The 17,555-nt window shown below is 40.3% G+C and overlaps 3 protein-coding genes across 3 annotated transcripts in view; 2 read left to right on the top strand and 1 right to left on the bottom strand.

Annotated features, from left to right (window-relative positions):
* The window catches only part of ap1m3 (adaptor related protein complex 1 subunit mu 3), a 16,173-nt gene extending 7,391 nt beyond the window's left edge, over positions 1 to 8,782 (bottom strand). The window contains exons 1-6 of the mRNA XM_062555658.1: positions 8,539 to 8,782; positions 5,595 to 5,751; positions 5,307 to 5,374; positions 4,973 to 5,103; positions 2,443 to 2,590; positions 1,501 to 1,627 (exon numbers count right to left, since the gene is read on the bottom strand). Of these exons, the coding sequence (XP_062411642.1) occupies positions 1,501 to 1,627; positions 2,443 to 2,590; positions 4,973 to 5,103; positions 5,307 to 5,374; positions 5,595 to 5,751; positions 8,539 to 8,721 (814 nt within the window). The 5' untranslated portion in view covers positions 8,722 to 8,782. The remainder of the gene's footprint in view (positions 1 to 1,500; positions 1,628 to 2,442; positions 2,591 to 4,972; positions 5,104 to 5,306; positions 5,375 to 5,594; positions 5,752 to 8,538) is intronic.
* A 2,143-nt stretch (positions 8,783 to 10,925) lies between these two features.
* On the top strand, positions 10,926 to 12,819 carry polr2h (RNA polymerase II, I and III subunit H). Its single transcript, XM_062555960.1, has 6 exons — positions 10,926 to 11,113; positions 11,403 to 11,495; positions 11,581 to 11,664; positions 11,751 to 11,844; positions 12,309 to 12,392; positions 12,503 to 12,819. Exons 2-6 carry the CDS (start codon positions 11,423 to 11,425, stop codon positions 12,618 to 12,620), a joined length of 453 nt encoding a protein of 150 aa, XP_062411944.1. The 5' UTR covers positions 10,926 to 11,113; positions 11,403 to 11,422; the 3' UTR covers positions 12,621 to 12,819.
* Positions 12,820 to 13,264: 445 nt separating this feature from the next.
* The window catches only part of LOC134102204 (lisH domain-containing protein ARMC9), a 35,366-nt gene continuing 31,075 nt past the window's right edge, over positions 13,265 to 17,555 (top strand). The window contains exons 1-7 of the mRNA XM_062556234.1: positions 13,265 to 13,424; positions 14,043 to 14,138; positions 14,460 to 14,573; positions 14,681 to 14,851; positions 15,809 to 15,964; positions 16,054 to 16,146; positions 17,006 to 17,030. Coding sequence (XP_062412218.1) covers positions 14,088 to 14,138; positions 14,460 to 14,573; positions 14,681 to 14,851; positions 15,809 to 15,964; positions 16,054 to 16,146; positions 17,006 to 17,030 — 610 coding nt within the window. The 5' untranslated portion in view covers positions 13,265 to 13,424; positions 14,043 to 14,087. The remainder of the gene's footprint in view (positions 13,425 to 14,042; positions 14,139 to 14,459; positions 14,574 to 14,680; positions 14,852 to 15,808; positions 15,965 to 16,053; positions 16,147 to 17,005; positions 17,031 to 17,555) is intronic.

Below are 17,555 nucleotides of genomic sequence, written 5' to 3'. Positions count from 1 at the left end.
GAGAGAGAGAGAGAGAGTGTGTGTGTGTGTGTGTGTGTGTGTGTGTGTGTGTGTGTGTGTGTGTGTGTGTGTGTGCGTGCGTGTGTGTGTGTGTGCGCGCCATGTGTGCGCATGTGTGTGTATTTGTGAGTGTCACATTCCACTGAAAAATACATTGCGTTCTCAGAAGGTTCACAGGAGCCGGATCAGAGAGCCATGCGAGCTAGTGAAGGCTCTCGCCGGCGGAGGCAGCCTTTGGCTCGCTCCCTTTAGCAGCAGGAAGAGGACGCCACATAAGGACATCAGTGCCACAAGCAAAAGGTCACACAGGAAGTGCCCCCCTCCAGCTCTCTGATTGGCTCCCTGGGGACCTCTCGCACTGAGAGGGGGGGGGGGGGGGGGTGGAGAGAGAGAGAGGTGAGGGGGTGGAGAGAAAGAGAGAGGGGATGGGCCGGGAGGTGTAATTGGGGGATGACAGGCAAGATCTGCTGCTAAGCCAGCTCGTATCAGACAGGATTCACTCAAAGGAAGTGCTGATTGGGTGATGAACAGTGGCCCACACCTGCCCCCGGCCTCATTTTCTTCTCTCGGAGTCACGGCTGGGTTGCTATTATCTCCTTCATCCTTTCACGTCCATAAACAGGATTTCTGCCCTGATCCACTCACAAGAAAATTGAGACACAGACGGATCACAGACTCTTTCCTCACTAGACCCTTCTATCAGGGACAGAAAACATTTACACATCCTATCCATAGGAGGGCACTGTTTCTCCTAGATCACGGGAGACACCTGAATCAAAGCATTTTATGAGTTTATCTGGTTTGCATATCTTTTTGTCAAAGGACAAGGATAAGCTTTTAATTTACTGCCATCTAATTTGGTCAATGCAAAGGTATACCATCAATAAATATACTTCCTCTTCTCTGTGTGATAATAGAGAAGCATATCCATACTCACATGAGTGCTGTTGTACCGCTGTTTACTAAATTCCCCCTAATTCTATTCAAGGGAATTCCATATATTAACCATTATACTATAAGCTCTTTCTATAATAGAGCTGCACACACACATCCTGTTACTGCTCCTGTCTATGACCTAGCCAGCTGTTATAACAATACCCTATATGGGCTGTTGTTTAAGTTCAGCATCATTCTATTCTTTATTAAGGGAATTCCCACATATAGTACATTTAGCATTATACTTAAAGCTCTTCATATAGCACAGAGATGTATCCTCTCACTGCCCCTGTCTGTAAGCTATAGCCAGCTGTGACACAGGGGGGATACACCGTGCAGTGGGATGAGAGCCGATGAGCAGGGTAGTTCCCACCTGCCCCTACTGCCTGGGGTGGGGATTAGGACACAGACGTTCACCCAGGGTGCGTAATCCATCGCTCCGCACCAAACGAGTGCAAATGGGAGAGGGATGCAGATGAGAACATGGGGAGGGAGGGAGGGAGGGGGATGGGTGGACAGATGGGCGATAAAGACGGAGAGGTGGAAATTGCGCGTGTTACTCACTGCCCGTGTTCTCGAAGAGCACTTTGTCGTTGAGGCCCAGGCGAAGCTCGGGCATGCCAGACAGGATGACTTTGAGCTTGATGCAGCCCACAATCTCGCTGCGGAGGACACTGCCCGTGGCGCTGACCTGTGCCAGGATAGAAACAAGAGACGCATATGAAACCAGTCGGGGAAAGGCACACGTACACACACACACACACACACACACACACACACACACACACACTCACACACACATACACACACACAGTACAGTCAAAGTTGAATGACATAAACTACACAGTTTGCAAAAATATCAACCTCACATATCAAAATGCTAAAAAAAGCAAAGACGACGAAGGGACAAAAAGTGATGTAAATTAGAGCAAAGCAGAGAAGAACCGACAAAAAAAAAAAAATACACAGCCATCCTGAATCATTCGGCAGACAGAATGAGGCTGAGAAAGTGTCCAGTCACAGAGAAGCCCATTTGGAGGCTGCACGGGTGAATGGTAATGCCCCATTAGAAGGCAATAAGGCATTAGCTTCCCTTTAATCAGGCTGTGAAGAAGTTAGTCGCGTTTAGCGTCTCGATCCATGGAAACGTCACCACCCCATTACCAAGGCAGAAACTGGCGGTTGGGGTAGGTTGAGGTCACAGCTAAGGCTAGAGAGGCTGATGTTTTAAAGGAAATCACGGATTGTTTGTCTCAGTCTGAATTCAAGGAAGTTGAGGAAAGGTTGCTTCCTGATATGTGAGCCTGGCCTACTTTGAATTGGCTTGTATTCCTGCTGAGTAAAAAGAGTGGTGAGTGCAGATATAAAACTAGACAATAAGCCGACCCTGTTCAAAGACAAACGTTAATCTGTTATGTTTAAACCATAAAGAAACTTGGCCCCCTTCTTAAAAAAACATTTGAATGCTTTTTCAGAGGTGCATGACCAAGTTCAACACCAGCTCACCAGTAAGTTGACAGATTCAATGACATCCATGAAGACTTCATTCTTCCGGTACCTGATGCCTTCGGACCTCCAGGACACGGCGTTGGTGACTGTGGCAGGGGGTCGAGGAGCCCCCACCTCCAGCTTGTGTCCCCGCTGGGTGATGTACCTACCAGGACCAAGATGAGCGAGATTAGAGGCATTACAAATAATAGCTTATGAAAACAAATGGACCTTTGGGACACAGAATACAACAAGCAGTCAGGATGTTCCAATGACCTGTAACGATAGCTGCACAATGTTTACATGTACTCAAAATAGTGAGAGTAAGTCCTTGTTATGAGCTATAACCAGTGTGAAGTGTGTTGGATATGCTGAAAGTATTATTGCTAGTCAAATTTGATCTGATACGTTTCCAAAAAAGTTTTGTTCATGTGGGTTTTCTGTAAATGTATATGGGGAGACATGACCTGACCATGGAATTTTAAGGAAACCTGAAGGCAAAGATTGGAGCCTGTAGATACTGTACTGTTCCCACCACCTGCATCCCGGTTCTGTTTACCACACACTGACAATAGAGCAGCCCCCTCTCTCTCTCTCTCTCTCTAGCTCTCTATCTTTCTCTCTCTCAGCTCTCTTCCTCCTTCTGTTCATCTCCCACTCCCACAGCCATGTTTGCCACTGAGGAATGGCTGCATTGATCTGATATCCTAACACTCTTAGCTGCTGAGGGATCAATGCTGCTCCTTTGCCCTAACTCTGACCTAATTCCTTGGTTGGTATTCCTTACTTTGAGTTTTCTCAAAGCCATGACCCATAGCCCTCAAGGGACCAAGTTGTTTTGCTCATCATTACAATAATGGCCTGAAGCCCTACAGTATGTTCACAAAATGGCACAAGTAAACAAACTGAGAAAATTAAAAATATATTAAAGACTGTTCAATTCGATATTGATATCGATATGGGGTATAGTATCTTCACAATATGTTCAACTGTCAATTGTCCAACTACAGATGACAGAGAGACCCCATGTGTGCCTTTGATTTGTCTTGCACGCCTTTTGTACATGAAAACGAGAGCATCTGCCCATGCCTCCGAAACAAAACAAAACAAAAAAAGGAAATACAAGAATTAGCATCAAAATGGGCACTACCCACATAAAAAGCCCAGACCTGCATCTGCTCTGCCTCTCTTGACTACCATGGCACTTTGCCTGAGCCAGGACATGCGTGCTGGAGCATATGTGGGCGGATGGGTTTGATGGCGTATAGATCACCCAGATTGCAGGCATATTGTTTTGGTCAATTAGATATGCAGTAATTACTGATTCTTTTGTGGGTTTTGTAGAAACATTGTGCAAAACAAAAACAAAAGCTTGGAGAAGACAGAGAAAACAACACAACCATACAGTTCCCACAAAGCTGTGCTGGTCTTAAAACTCCTAAGAACTCACCCACCACATGGCCCTCTACACATCAACATCAGACGTCAACATCAGACATGAGAAATGATAAATAATAAAGAAACACCCAACATACTCAGTGGTGTTATGTGAGGGGCATCACAAAGGGTCCGAGGGTCAAGGTGGTCTGACTTTGGTCATTAAACAAATTATCTGATATATACATGCTAGCAGGGGTCAAAATTAACTTTTTGAAATGTGAATATCTACCAGCCAGAGACAGATGAACTGGTGAAATCCACCAGCCATTCAATAGGAAATATGTATTTTCTGTCTGAGATCTACCAGCCAACTTCAAAATTCACCAGCATTTGGTTGGTGGCTGGTGCTAATTTTGAGCCCTTTATGCTAAGACTAAACCTGTGTCATAAGGTTTCTATTTGATACAACAACTCTCTGGCAACACCATGTCTCATGAGTAGCAGGAAGTTTTGGAATAAGGGAAGCATGAGGTGGCATAAAGATGACTACAGTAATTTCCTGTGTATTATAGCCACATTGCGTATAAGCCACAGGACAGTGTTTTATGCCAGTCAAAAAGAAACAAAACCATAGTAATAGCATATTAACTGCCCCCATGTATTAACTTCAGAGCTGATTTCTTTTCTTTTTTTGTCTTTTTTTCAAAATCAATGTAAGCTAATATTTCTGGCTAATAGTTGGGAAATTACGGTATATGAAAATGGGTTTACATGGACAAAGTGGAAAAATTGTGTCATCTGTTTACATGGGATATAGGGCTACTTTCTATTCCGATCAGGTCCTCTCGAGCACTTTAGAATCTTTGATCAGAATAGCAGTTATTGCCTACTTATCCTTAAGAAGATATAAGTAATCTGGCTGTATACATGGCTGTTCCATCAGGATAAGAACAAGAGTACATCACCATTCATTCCGATTCTGATCAGATTTTTTATTCTGATCAAGGTGTACATGTGTCATTTCTATTCCGATTGAGCTGTTATTCCGTATTCTAATCAGAATTGAAGTGTCCATGTAAACACACCTATTGAATTTTCTTTGTGACAATTACAAACACACACACAATGTCTCGGGTGCTGTATTGCTCTGACAGAGGACTGCACTCACTCTTGCAAGACTTTACTTTCTGTGGTCTGAGGGAAGCCAAAGTCCATGATCTCATCCATGAGTTCATACACAGTCACAAAGTTGTCCCGGATGCTCTCCTCTTCCAATGACTTGAAATACTCTGTGAAAACCTGAAGAATGCAGGAGAAACATGAGCCGCTTGCCACACAGGCAACTGTAAGTAACAATGGCAAGTGATTGTTGGCCGAAACATGGTATTAAAACCACAACGACCACACAGACATTCATAATCCAGCGTTGTTTGAGAGATCCATTTGAACATTTGAGACAAAAACACACTGTTAGGGGGACACAGCTGGACACTTGCACTGACCTCAACTATTTTGTACAGAAATGAATACACAAGGGCTGCATTGGAGTTCTTCTTAGTCATTGCGACCACTGAATGGTGACTGTGTTAAGGTCAAAATCAGTTTTCTGAAGGAGAGTGAAAGTCCATTGGCAGAATCTCACAGCAGTTTTAAGTTAAATACTAATCTTTGATGTTCTTACATTTTTGGAAAAGAGTGCCTTTCTCAAAAATGTAAGAACATCAAAGATTAGCAGTATTTTTTATTATTTTATTTTTTTTAAAGAGTAGGGGAAATAAATTGAAGGATACGGTAGAGGTTGCTGTGCTTGATCCAAAGGAAATGGGTCGATCCGTGGCTCAGGACAGGGGAGAGTTCGGAATCCTCCTCCTGCCTCATCAGAATGGGCATGAAGTGATCGATCTGCCCCATATCCATATTCCCCATGTAATTCCGACATATCAACACCTACAGTGGGAGGCAGCATAAAGATATCCATATGAGAAAGCTTCACAGCAGTTTCATCTATCATCATAGGCAACAGAATATTTAAATAAAATATAGCCATATAATATCACAGTCTCTTTAGATTACTGCATGTCAACGGTATTTAAAATGACATGAGAAGTTCTTCAAGGATTTCTTTGTGCATATTGAATCATATCATATCATAAGTTATATTTCTCTTCCTTGACTACTCTTCTCACAACTTCTGGCCTCAAGCCCCCAGTTCCTCCTGAAATATATGCATTCATGTCATCTGACTGTCACACCCTTTCAGGGTGTTGCACCATAACACCACGCCTGTCAAAATACTCCAACCTGAGCCCTTGGATTATCACTGTCTGTTCAAAACCCTCAGAAACAAAGCAAACGGGTGGGAGAGGGGGAGCTGTTTGGAATGCTGAATCAACACAAGACTCTCATGGTGCTTAAAAAACACCCCTGCTTAATGATTAACGACTGCTTGGTATTTTGAATTCATAACCACTTGAATTCAAAACCATTTCATGTATTACATGTTTACTTTTCTTAATACCTTTTCTATTTTACTCTACTGGTTTCAGTCCTCTGAAGGCAGACATTGACTGGATATTTACATACTTTTTGAATTCATGTATTTGCACTAAAATGATCACAAATGCATATCTACTTCTCACAGACACTGTAAGGAACACTTCTAGCAACTCTCAGTCACTGTGAAATGTCAATTAACTGGTAACACCCAGTGCCAATGGCACCAAATGCTTACATTGGGCACGTAAGGCCCAATATGAAACAGCACTTTTTTCCAATATACATACAGAGCCATACCATCTCCACTCATACTTCTGAAGGATGCAGGGGAAAATATCTTAAAGGGTTCCTATATCCATTCATAAATAAGTCATATTTATTTTTTAATATCAGAGTATGTGTGACAAAGGTCAGTGGGGTTCAGAGGAATACAATAAAATGAAGAAATAGGAAACTATTCGAAAGCGCAGGAGAAGTCAAGGTGACTTCACCCCCACGAAATGTTGTGCAATGCAACAATGCATTGTGCTTGATGTGTCTAACTTACAATAAACAAAGACTTTTGTGTGCATGCCATGCAACATGCTATCAATATATGAAATACATTGTTGATTGAGGCATGCCAAATAATATTATGAAGGTGTGGTCATAAAGTATATTATTTTCATTACAATTCCGCTTATCAAAGAGCCTGCCTCCAAGGAGGTACACAACGCACATCACTGCTTGCTTTAAGCGAAGCGCATCACTGCTTTCTTTAAGCAGTTCTGTTAAATTGCATCTCAGCATCCGCAGAGATTTTGCTGCTGTTTCACAGACTGGAAGTCCATGTTCGATCTAAATGTTGGTCCAAGAAAACATTTACACTTTGGAAAATACACATATGTTATAACTTCTTAAATTGAAACCACAAGGCGATACACACAGATATTCAGAGAAATATTTCATATAAAGCACCGGCTTAGACATTCTGAACAGGTGAAATTTAGCAGTGCTGGCAGTGAAATCAATACCGTAGGCTGCATGAACTCTACAGCTGACACTACCTCATTAAAGGAAACCTTCAACTTTCACTAAAGCATAACAAACGGTTCTGCTGACCTTCATTAAAATTGCCAAGGACTATAGGCTACACCAGCTCTCACTGTGTAGAGTAGACAAAATATAAGTCCTTGATTATGTACAACTAACAGCATTGACACATAGTGGCCTTGGCAGGAGACAGAAGCATACAGACTAGAAACCCACTTGAAAAACGTTGTGACTGAGGAACCATTGCCTGGATGGAGAAATATCTTGATTATATCAGGCATTTAAAAAGGCTTTCATCAGCACTGCCTGGGGTCCAGGCCACATCTGGGAGAAATCCATTTCATGAATACCCCCAGGCTGGCTTTTCCATTTTCCCTCAGGAATACATTATTCTACTGCCTTTATCCTTCTCACTGGAATACAATATTTTCAGTGGCAATTTATTGCCTTTGTGACATGCATGGAATACCACACAGTCTGAGTGCAGTGAAAGAATGATTCAAGTAAATGATCAATATCCTGGCTTGACGTTTCAAATGTTTTTAAAACAAAGTATATGTTCACATTAGAGAATGCTCTGTTAGAAAGGACAACATGTGAAATGTAGTAGCGTGCAGGCCAGAAATACAGGTGCGCTCAACTCCGCGTAAAAGATAAGCTTTTGAGTGCGTAAATAAAGAAACACTGGGTAAAACAAAAGAGTGTGTAAAGCGTGTAGGACCATATTCAAAGCCCTTATCGTGCTCAGTAGAACGAGTTTTGTAAGTTTGTTTGATACACCTGTTCTACCGGGCCCCGCCTACGTGCCTAGCTCTGGGTGCAGTAAACCATCGAAAAGTGCCCATTTAAGCGCTTCAGGGAAAGTTTTCACCGTTCCATATATATTATCAATTCAATTAAACCATCTACTTAGCAAAATGATGAATAGACTACTCATTTAGCTATAGACAATATAGAGAGGTAATTTTCGTGACGATAGCGTGCTTTCCAAATGATACCAACATGCTATTTCTGGAGCCTCGGTCGGAAAGTACGCACATTTTCATGTAATACCTGTGCCATTGCCGCTGAGATCAATCATCATTCCGTCCCCCAACCTGTTGCCTGAAACTATCTGTCATAAAATGTACAAGTAGGATGTAGCCGGTCGTGGCGAACGCGCACACTTCTTGTCACTTTAATGTAGGCTTCACTATTTTGCCTTACCTTGCCTTTCAGGTCCAGAATAAAAATAGCTGAAGCAGACATCTTGCCGATGGATGAGGTGACAAATTCAGTTTCTAATTTGTACAAACAAATTAAATTTGTAGAGCAGAGGCTTTCTCCATCCTCTCTGTGTTTCCGGGGTTTACGCGTAACCAGACGAACAGCTTTCGAAAGAGGTTTCATATGTGGGGGAGGAATAAGCAAGAAGCGACTGTCCCCCACTGGCTAGTACCGAGAGAAAGTCTTGCAGGCTTCGTTTAAAATGGGTGTGCGATGTTATTTAAATAGGCTACATATTCAGTGGTGCTGTTTTCATAACAAATAATCAGCCTTGAAGTTATAAACTTTTTTTAGAATATGTTTAAATAGCCTATAATTCAATATTGTATGTCTAATGGATTAGATCACATTGCGTTTCCTACAGTATCTGGTTATAATTCTACAGAGGCACTAAATAAGCTTTTTCAAATACCTGTTGTTAAACATAAGCTTTAAGGGTGCATTAAGGCTCAGGCTATTTCTCACCGAAAATGTGAGACTGTTCGCATGAGTGTGATAGCCTACAAAATAGACTATGAAGAATAAACAAACATAGCCCCCTCAAAGGAAAACCATGCTGGTCCTCCCCAGCGAAAAATAGCCTAACTGAGTTTAAATGGAAGTTGAAAGTTGTGACACTTGTTGTGTTGTAATCCATTAGGGTGACTTGCACAGAGATGTCTGAGAGGAAGTGAACAGGATCATAGATCACTAAAGAAGATATGCCTCCAGCTGAACTGTCAAAGCTGGGTCTCCCATCATGCTGATGCTGCTGACTTTTGTTTCGGTCTCTTGTCCAGTCAAGCTATTCTTTTGTGTCTGGCTTGTAAATGAAGACACTGCATTTATCTTCTCTGGGCTTGTGCTTACCAGTTAGTCTAAAGTTTATTTTATTTATTTATTGTTTATATTATAGGCTACTTGTAAATGGTCTCATATTGGACATTTTGTTGTTGTTGTTGTTGTTGTTGTTGTGCCCTACTGTCCAGCTTGGTGCAATAGACTCTTTAAAGCAGGAAACTGTTCTCAAGGTAGGCTCTACCTCTGTTTTCACCTCTGAGTGCCCTGGCCATTTTTTCATGTTTTGTTTGTTCATGTACAAATTATTGCAGTTTCCTTTCTTCAGGACCATTACACAATTATTCTCACACTGGAGAGATGTCTAAAGCCATGGCCAAGGCTCAATGGTCTCCTTATTGCCATGCTTTTCAGATACATAAGCCTAGTGCACTGGGTAACTAAATATTTTTGTCAAAATGTTATTCATTCCTAAACTGCCATCCATCTGTGCTGACTATCAAGCGAAAGTGTAGGGTAGAAGTACACATTTATCATGTTTACCAGCAAATGTATTATCATTGGTTTTGTCCCACCTGTATGAGCATACAGAATAGTGTATGCATTTCAGATGTATGCCTGAATATTAAGTTTTACTAAAAAGCTTTGGTCTCTTTGTGTGAACTGATTAAATAACTCAAAAAGCCTTGTATAGTCATGGTTGTTCATCAATTATTTCTCGGGTTTATTCTTTGTGAACATCATCTAATGATGAAAATTGAGTATGCTGGAATTTAAGTGTTAGAAGTGCAGATACATTTAAAAGTTTGACCTAATTTGGAATATAGCCAATTTTAATCAGGCCTACCCACTTGGCCTATCAGCCTGCTGCTATCTTTTTTTTAGAGAGAGAGAGAGAGAGAGAAGGCTTACAGAATGTGGTTAGGCTACATTTGTTTTAAATCAATTTGAAGGTAGAAAGTTTTGTGTTTCAATTTATTTACTGCTGTTTGTGCTGTTTATAGTAGGCGTCTTGTATGTAACATACAATTATCTGCTGACTATCACATATTCACATATTTTTAAGTAAGCTACACAAACATTTCCCTGAGAGCCATGGTCAAACTCTTGTCACCGCTCGCTTTTTTGCACCCTTACTGGACTGTAATGTTAGCATTCTCTGTATGATGGATAGGCCTAAATAGCCTACATGTACAGATTTATTTATTTTTTCACAAGAAAGGTAGGTTCACACTAGGCAAAGGAAATTATCCTGCGTTTGAAAAATGATTCTTCTTGTTGGTTTACTATCCAAAGGTAACCACAAACCAAGTCTGCGGTACTGATTTAAAATCAGCAGATGGCGCTCGCTTTGTAGATATTTGAGGCATTCGATTTTTTCTCTTTTTTTTTCCTGTGCTGATTTAATGTATTCGATATGTATGTTATTCAATTACGTTGAATTATAGCCTTTTTGTTAATAAATGTTAATTTCTAAGGCAGTCCAAGCTCTCTCCATGAACAGTGGATCTCTCTGCCAATAGGAAACGATTCTCTGGTTTGCCACGGAAGTGAATGCTAAGAAGGGTCAACAAGTTCCACATTGTATGAGCGCGGCACAATTCATTTCTGTTTATGAGACAGATCTGATTATCATTATTTTCTTTTGTTCCTTAGAGCTTTTGTTGGGGTCTTTCATACTGCCCCATCTGTTAAGATTAATACGACAACGGGTTTGGTCGTAGGTGTCCTAGAAAAAGTAAGTGAAGATAAATTCGTTTACTAGCTAGCTGGCTAGCCTAGCTTCACATGGGTGCCTGTGCGATAAGATGTTTTCTATTCACCCGATGCCGATGGCCAACTCTACATCTACAGTCAAATCTCTTGTTTCTGCATTCTCTTGGAATATCAGTCAATTAATCCAGCTTGAAAGTAATTTAGTAATGGAAATGATGTAATTTGTTGAGTCAATCGGCTGTTATAGGTTCCACTTCACTTATCTGTCCTGACAAAATGTCTTTCTAACAAAATCTTTCCATTTTCATCAGATAGATAGACTAGAACCAACATGGCTGGAATACTGTTTGAAGACATTTTTGATGTGAAAGACATAGACCCAGATGGGATGAAGTTTGACAGAGGTAATGTATGCTGTTTTGGTGCTGTGTGTGTGCTGACAGGGGGAAAGACGAGCATTGTACAAACTATTCAAAAATTGTATTTCAGTGTCTCGACTTCACTGTGAAAGTGAATCTTTCAAGATGGACCTCATACTTGACGTGAACATTCAGATCTACCCTGTGGACCTTGGTAAGATGAATGGTAACACAAGAAGCCATATCTTTCAAGTGCCATACAAGAACCATGATAAAGCATGTCTTTACTATTTTCTTCAGGGGACAAGTTTAGATTGGTGATAGCCAGTACACTTTATGAAGATGGAACACCAGATGATGGAGAATACAATCCAACAGATGACCGCCCTTCAAGGTAAGGTGTGAGTGTGTGTCTGTGTCTGTGTCTGTATGGAGGACTCATACTGTGCAAAAACACTTAAATACCAGCCTTTGATTTCTGTCATCGAGAACCTACAGTAGGATACAAATGCCAGCTCATTGTGTTAGTGTTTGATAGCCTAGGTCATGTACATAGGTTGGCGGTCCGTTGACTTTGCGTTGGGGGACTGAATAAGATTAAGGCTAAGCAGCTAGTAAAATACTGTTCCATATCAGTAGTTATAGGAAGCATGTTTATTTGGAAGAGACAATGTTTCCTATACCTTTGAACCTGTAAACTCATGATATATTGCTGAACTGCTTTAATCTACTGGATTATTCAAGAGATTTGTAAAGTGGAATCAAATAAAGTACATCAAATGTGTGTGCGTCTGTCTGTCTGTCTGTCTACCTTCGGTAATAGGATTTGCAATGAGTTATCTGTTTTTTTCCCCTCAGGGCAGATCAGTTTGATTACGTAATGTATGGAAAGGTGTATAGAATTGAAGGAGATGAGACGTCTACAGAAGCGGCTACTCGTCTGTGAGTTTTGTCTTGCTGCCTAATCAAAAGCTATCAACCATTCTTTTCTTTAATTCTCTAGATGTTTGTATTTTAAATTAACAATGTATTTGTTGTTGTTTTCTATGTAGTTCTGCATACGTTTCTTATGGTGGGTTGTTGATGAGACTACAAGGTGATGCCAACAACTTGCATGGATTTGAAGTGGATTCACGAGTCTACCTTTTAATGAAGAAGCTTGCTTTCTAAATATGGCTTGCGATTTTTCTGTGTGGACTCAAAATACAATGCATTTGAACATCCGGAAAGACAATATCTCTTGAGGATCATGGACTTGTATCTTTGCAGATTGTTGTTTGTTTTTTTGTAGAAAAATTCTCTTGTTTGTTGTAATTTAATTGGAAATTACAAATCAATACTGTTTGTAAATAAAGAAACATGTTTTATATTTTTTTGTTGTCTTTATGTATCAGCACATAGAACCAATTGTGCAAACAATAATTACTTTTTTTGTGTTTCTATTGACTATCAAGTGGTTTAGTTGCACAAAGAGGTTTTGTGAACTTTGATTGTTTCTTAAAGATGTATAACCTTGATTTTTGAAAATAATGAGTGTCTTTATTCAATTATTTTTAATGGTGAATTAGATTTATTGCAGGAATAAAATATTGTGTTTGCAAGTAAACTGTTAAGTAATAACACACTTTTCTAACTGCAATTTATTCATCCATAAGAGTGGTGTTTGTATCAGGTCTGTATCTATCAATGGCGTTACTCCATGTGCACAAAACTACAGTATTTTCAGCAAAACACTCCACTTTTCGGCTCCGGTCTGTTTGGTTGCTAGGTGTATTTACGAGCGTCTTCCCCTTGGTTACTGGGTAGCGGTTCAGCATTGCATTCTATATCATGAAGGTTCGGCTAACTATGAGTGTAGCGTTGTTACGGTAAAATTCATGTTAATGAAGTGGCCAATTTCATAATATCAGAATGAGGTATTGGTGAGTTGAATTTCCTCGCCCAAAGGAAAGCCTAACATATGCGATTAACCAGGTATGTTTATGTTTATGCGCTAACAATAGCATAGTTAGCGATAGCATGTTTGGCTATAGTGCATGTGTTGAAATCCATCTCTAAAACTGTCAGCTAACGTTAGCTAGCTTCAAGCAAATCTTACCACGCAGGAATACTGTTAGAGTTGTATGAATTGCCTTAGATGAGTTGTATTCGCAAATTGGTACAATAAAGCTCAATGACTGATTACTGAGTTTAGTAGCTAACATTAGCTAACTTTGTTGTCGCTACTCATGTTAGCGAGTTGCTAGATGTAACGTTTGGCGGTGGTTCCATTTACGTGAGCTCAGCTGATGATTGTCTATACATATCTACATACAGTGTTAGTGATGATATATTTGTAATCCATGTTGTCGAATTGCGAATACCTGTACAGTCGATTAGTCTGTGTGAAACAAAGTTGTACGCTCTCAAGACGTAGGACAAATATGGAGAGTAGCCAGTCAGGCTACTTACTATCTCAGCTAACGTTTGGCCATTGACCCTGATGAAGCCTAGTTGTATTGCGCAAACTGCATTTCAAATGCATTTTTTGCACGTTAACACATTGCTCTTTGGTATCCCTTTCAAGACATGTATTGCACCCATCTGTTTCAGCATTCAACGTGTAGCAGCTAAAGGACTCCCAAGAAAATTCTTGAGATGGGTGACATGTTCGGAAATGAAGCCGATATTCTTGGGATGATCAAGGAGGTATAGACGGACAACACACACACACACACACACACACACACACACACACACACACACACACACACACACACACACACACACACACACATACACACACACACATTGTGTTAACTAAAGGAATGGTAGATGTAATAATTTGTGTTGTGAATAAATTGTGAAAAATGCACTGCCCTTCATTGTTATTTTATTTGTATTGAATTGTATCTTCTGTTATGAAATACCTTCATAAATGTTTTATCTGTGGTATAGATTGCACAGTGAAATGATTTAAGTAAAGAATTTGTTGAGTTTGTCACCCATCGTGTTTATTTGCGTCTACAGTATCTCAACTTCGGTGAATTTGAAGAAACAGCAAAACAGTTTGAGAAGGAATGTAAAATCAAGGGGAAACCGATCCCCAATGCTGTTCGGGATTCTAAAGCCCTCATCATTCAGGTAAACCTGTTTTAGGATGACCGATGTGATCTACCAGTTGTTTTTTTTATTAATATGTGCCCTTATCTGCCTTAAAACATAAGCACGATATCCACATATATTTACAGAAAGATCTTATGAGCTCATTTGAGGATGGGGACTACAAGGTATTCTTTGAGCTCTGGAACGAACACGTTCCTGTAGAGGACCGTGACAGTCATCCCACAGCTCAAAAGCTTGAGTTCTATCTGCACATCCATTTCACCATCTATCCTCTGAAGCACTGCCTTGGAAGACCAGTAAGTTGCTAAGGCTACGTAAGGGACTGTGAAGTCCGTTGTTCGTTTTTTTAAAAGTGCTGATATCTGCCATAGGGGAAGAATGTCAGTTAGTATGCTCAGGCATCAGGCTTTTGTTTTTGCTTACTGTTGGAATCACTTATATTTGGATATTAGTTGCATCTACTGTAGTTGATACTCAAAGTATCTGACAGCCTTAAAACAAAATTTTGTCCCAGACACCTTACACACTTATATACTTGCTTTATTACACACATATACGCTTACGTTATTATGCCCAGTTTACCATTTATAGACGACTTGAGAGAAAGGTTCTTAGAGCATCACAGCAGTTGTTGCACAAACATGCCACTGTGCATATCACTCAAATATTAAGGAGTATGTCCTCGTCTTGTTCTCTTATTTGTGTTTTGTCATTCTGGACCTGTTCCTCCGTTTCAAGGCCTAGTTTAAAGCAATGTTTTCAGTAGGCATCGGAATGAAGCATATTTCATGCTTGACCTCCTATTTAGCCGCCTACCATACAAACCATACAAAGAATTGCTGCTAGGAGAATGTCAAACTGAATTTCGTTGTGAACCACAATGACACTAGAAATCCTTGAAGATGGTGTTATACTGTCTCCTCCAGCACACAGTGATAGAAGTCAGAATGTATTGTGCAAGCCTGTGTTTGTAGAATGTATTGGAAAACAAAGACACCTAGCATTTTATTTGACCTCAGGAATTCCAAGACCACCACTTGTTGGAATACAACCTGTACTTAGTACATTACTTTTCTGCCCTTTTTGGCCAGTAGGTGGCCCCACCTCTCTCACTATTCCACCATGATGAAGTACAGTGAAGAAAGTCCATGATACAGTGTGATGTACCTTAAGGGTTTATGTCAGGAATTATGTATAAGTATCAGAAATAAGTATCAGTGGTGGTGAGCTGTGTTTGATATCTGCTGGAGCAGGACCGAGGGGATTTTGATGAGAGGATTACACACTTCAAACACTTTCTGGAGACCAGAGGCTCAGCGCTGAGTCAGACCACTGAGTTCCTACCATTCTACGCTCTGCCCTTCGTGCCCAATCCCGTGGTGCATCCGTCCTTCAAGAACCTTTTCCAGGTAGGCTCAACATCTGCCCCCCCTCACCCTCAGTCACCCTCAGAAGTTTGAGCTGATGTCTGAGCTGATATTGATTTTTTTTTTTGCAGGATTCCTGGATGCCAGAGATGAAGGAGAAGCTTGAGAAATTTCTCTCTATGACACTAAAAGCTTCCAACATTCCAAGATTGGTGACCATATATGTATCCTTAATGTTTATAAAACTGGACAGTTTTGCACAATTTGCAGAATGTACTTTATACTATAGCTTTTCACCATGGTCCTGAAAGTATATTATCAGGTCCTTTCATTCCTGGTTTTGGTAGGAGTACAATAGCCTAAGATTGAAAGGAGATGAAAAACATGTAATCTCCTCTCATTTTACTTCTGAGAAGCATTGTAACTCCTTCATAGAAGCCTTTCCCACAAGGAACCAAGGGAAGCATTAATATGCAGACAGCGCCCCTTCCATATATATGCAGTCATTCAGAAACAAGAGCCCCCCCCCCCCCTTCATCAGTGATGTGTGTGGTTCAGGGCAAAACCTGATATGACTCTCACCCTGTGTTGACCCGGATGGTCTATAGTCACTTATGGGCAACTTGGATTGGTCTGACATCAAAACAATTACAGCCTTACAAGAAGTCTGATGTGTAGGCTTTCCTTCCCGGTCCATTGGGGAAAGAAGCTATCCCATGCTATTAAAGACCTGGATTAAGATTATGTAATATTCTTCAGGCGGGTTCAAATCCCAAAAGACAATTGGTGTTGCTTTTCATTTGGTTTTACAAATAACACCAGAAAGTACTGCCAGCGGTATATGACATTGTGTCCCTTTGTTTGAACTGCGCCCATGTGAGGTGATACTGAGCATGATATTGAATTATGTCTGTATGTCCAAAGATGTGTCACAATAATCATATGAGACTACCGTGGGAAATCATAAATAAGATGATTTGATGCAGCATTCTTGATCCTTTTTTTTTTTTTACTGATAGTTATTCCTCTTTTTGTGATCACTGATATTATGTTCTAGTTATTTCTTTAACTCTGGTGTCAAAGAGAGAAGGTGTCTCTAGCAACAAAGGTAAGCAGCCCATGTTCAGAAAACAACTCCATGTACAGTTTATGTGTGCTGTGTACTATATTGTGCACACATTGACAAGGACTGTGGTGGGAAGGAGTGTCCATGAAATTGCTTTTGGCGTCTTTTCAATCTGATGTGACGCATTTAAGCATTCTTGGCTTGAGTTTGAATCATTTTGTGTGCTTGTTAGACCACAAACCACTAATGTTGAGGCTGTGCCCAAATGTCATGCATCCTCCTATTTCTACTGTCAATCAAATATCCCAATGTCGTCTGTTGAGGAGTTGTCTGTTTAATCTGAAGAGATTGGTTCCAAAAATGCTGTAGCCTCCATTGTAATGAATTTTCATAAATTTTGTTTTTCAAGTTAAGTGGAACTTTAATTGTGTTATTGTTATTTGATTTATCTTTACCCGGTCAAAACAACACAACTGCAATTTTATTGATATTACCTGAAATAGACGTTTAAATAACATGACTTAAAAAATTGAGAATTAGCATTTTGCATTTATTGATATTACCTGA

Source organism: Sardina pilchardus, chromosome 15, assembly GCF_963854185.1.
Source record: "Sardina pilchardus chromosome 15, fSarPil1.1, whole genome shotgun sequence".
Taxonomy (NCBI): domain Eukaryota; kingdom Metazoa; phylum Chordata; class Actinopteri; order Clupeiformes; family Clupeidae; genus Sardina; species Sardina pilchardus.
The sequence above is the reverse complement of the archived record's forward strand: the minus strand, read 5'-3'. Positions and strand labels throughout refer to the sequence as shown.

Bases quoted from the DNA above. Each gene is read 5' to 3' on its own strand.
- polr2h (XM_062555960.1), top strand. From the start codon at position 11,423: ATGGCTGGAATACTGTTTGAAGACATTTTTGATGTGAAAGACATAGAC. The intron at 11,496-11,580 runs GTAATGTATGCT...ATTGTATTTCAG, and splicing joins TGGGATGAAGTTTGACAGAG to TGTCTCGACTTCACTGTGAA. The intron at 11,665-11,750 runs GTAAGATGAATG...TATTTTCTTCAG, and splicing joins GATCTACCCTGTGGACCTTG to GGGACAAGTTTAGATTGGTG.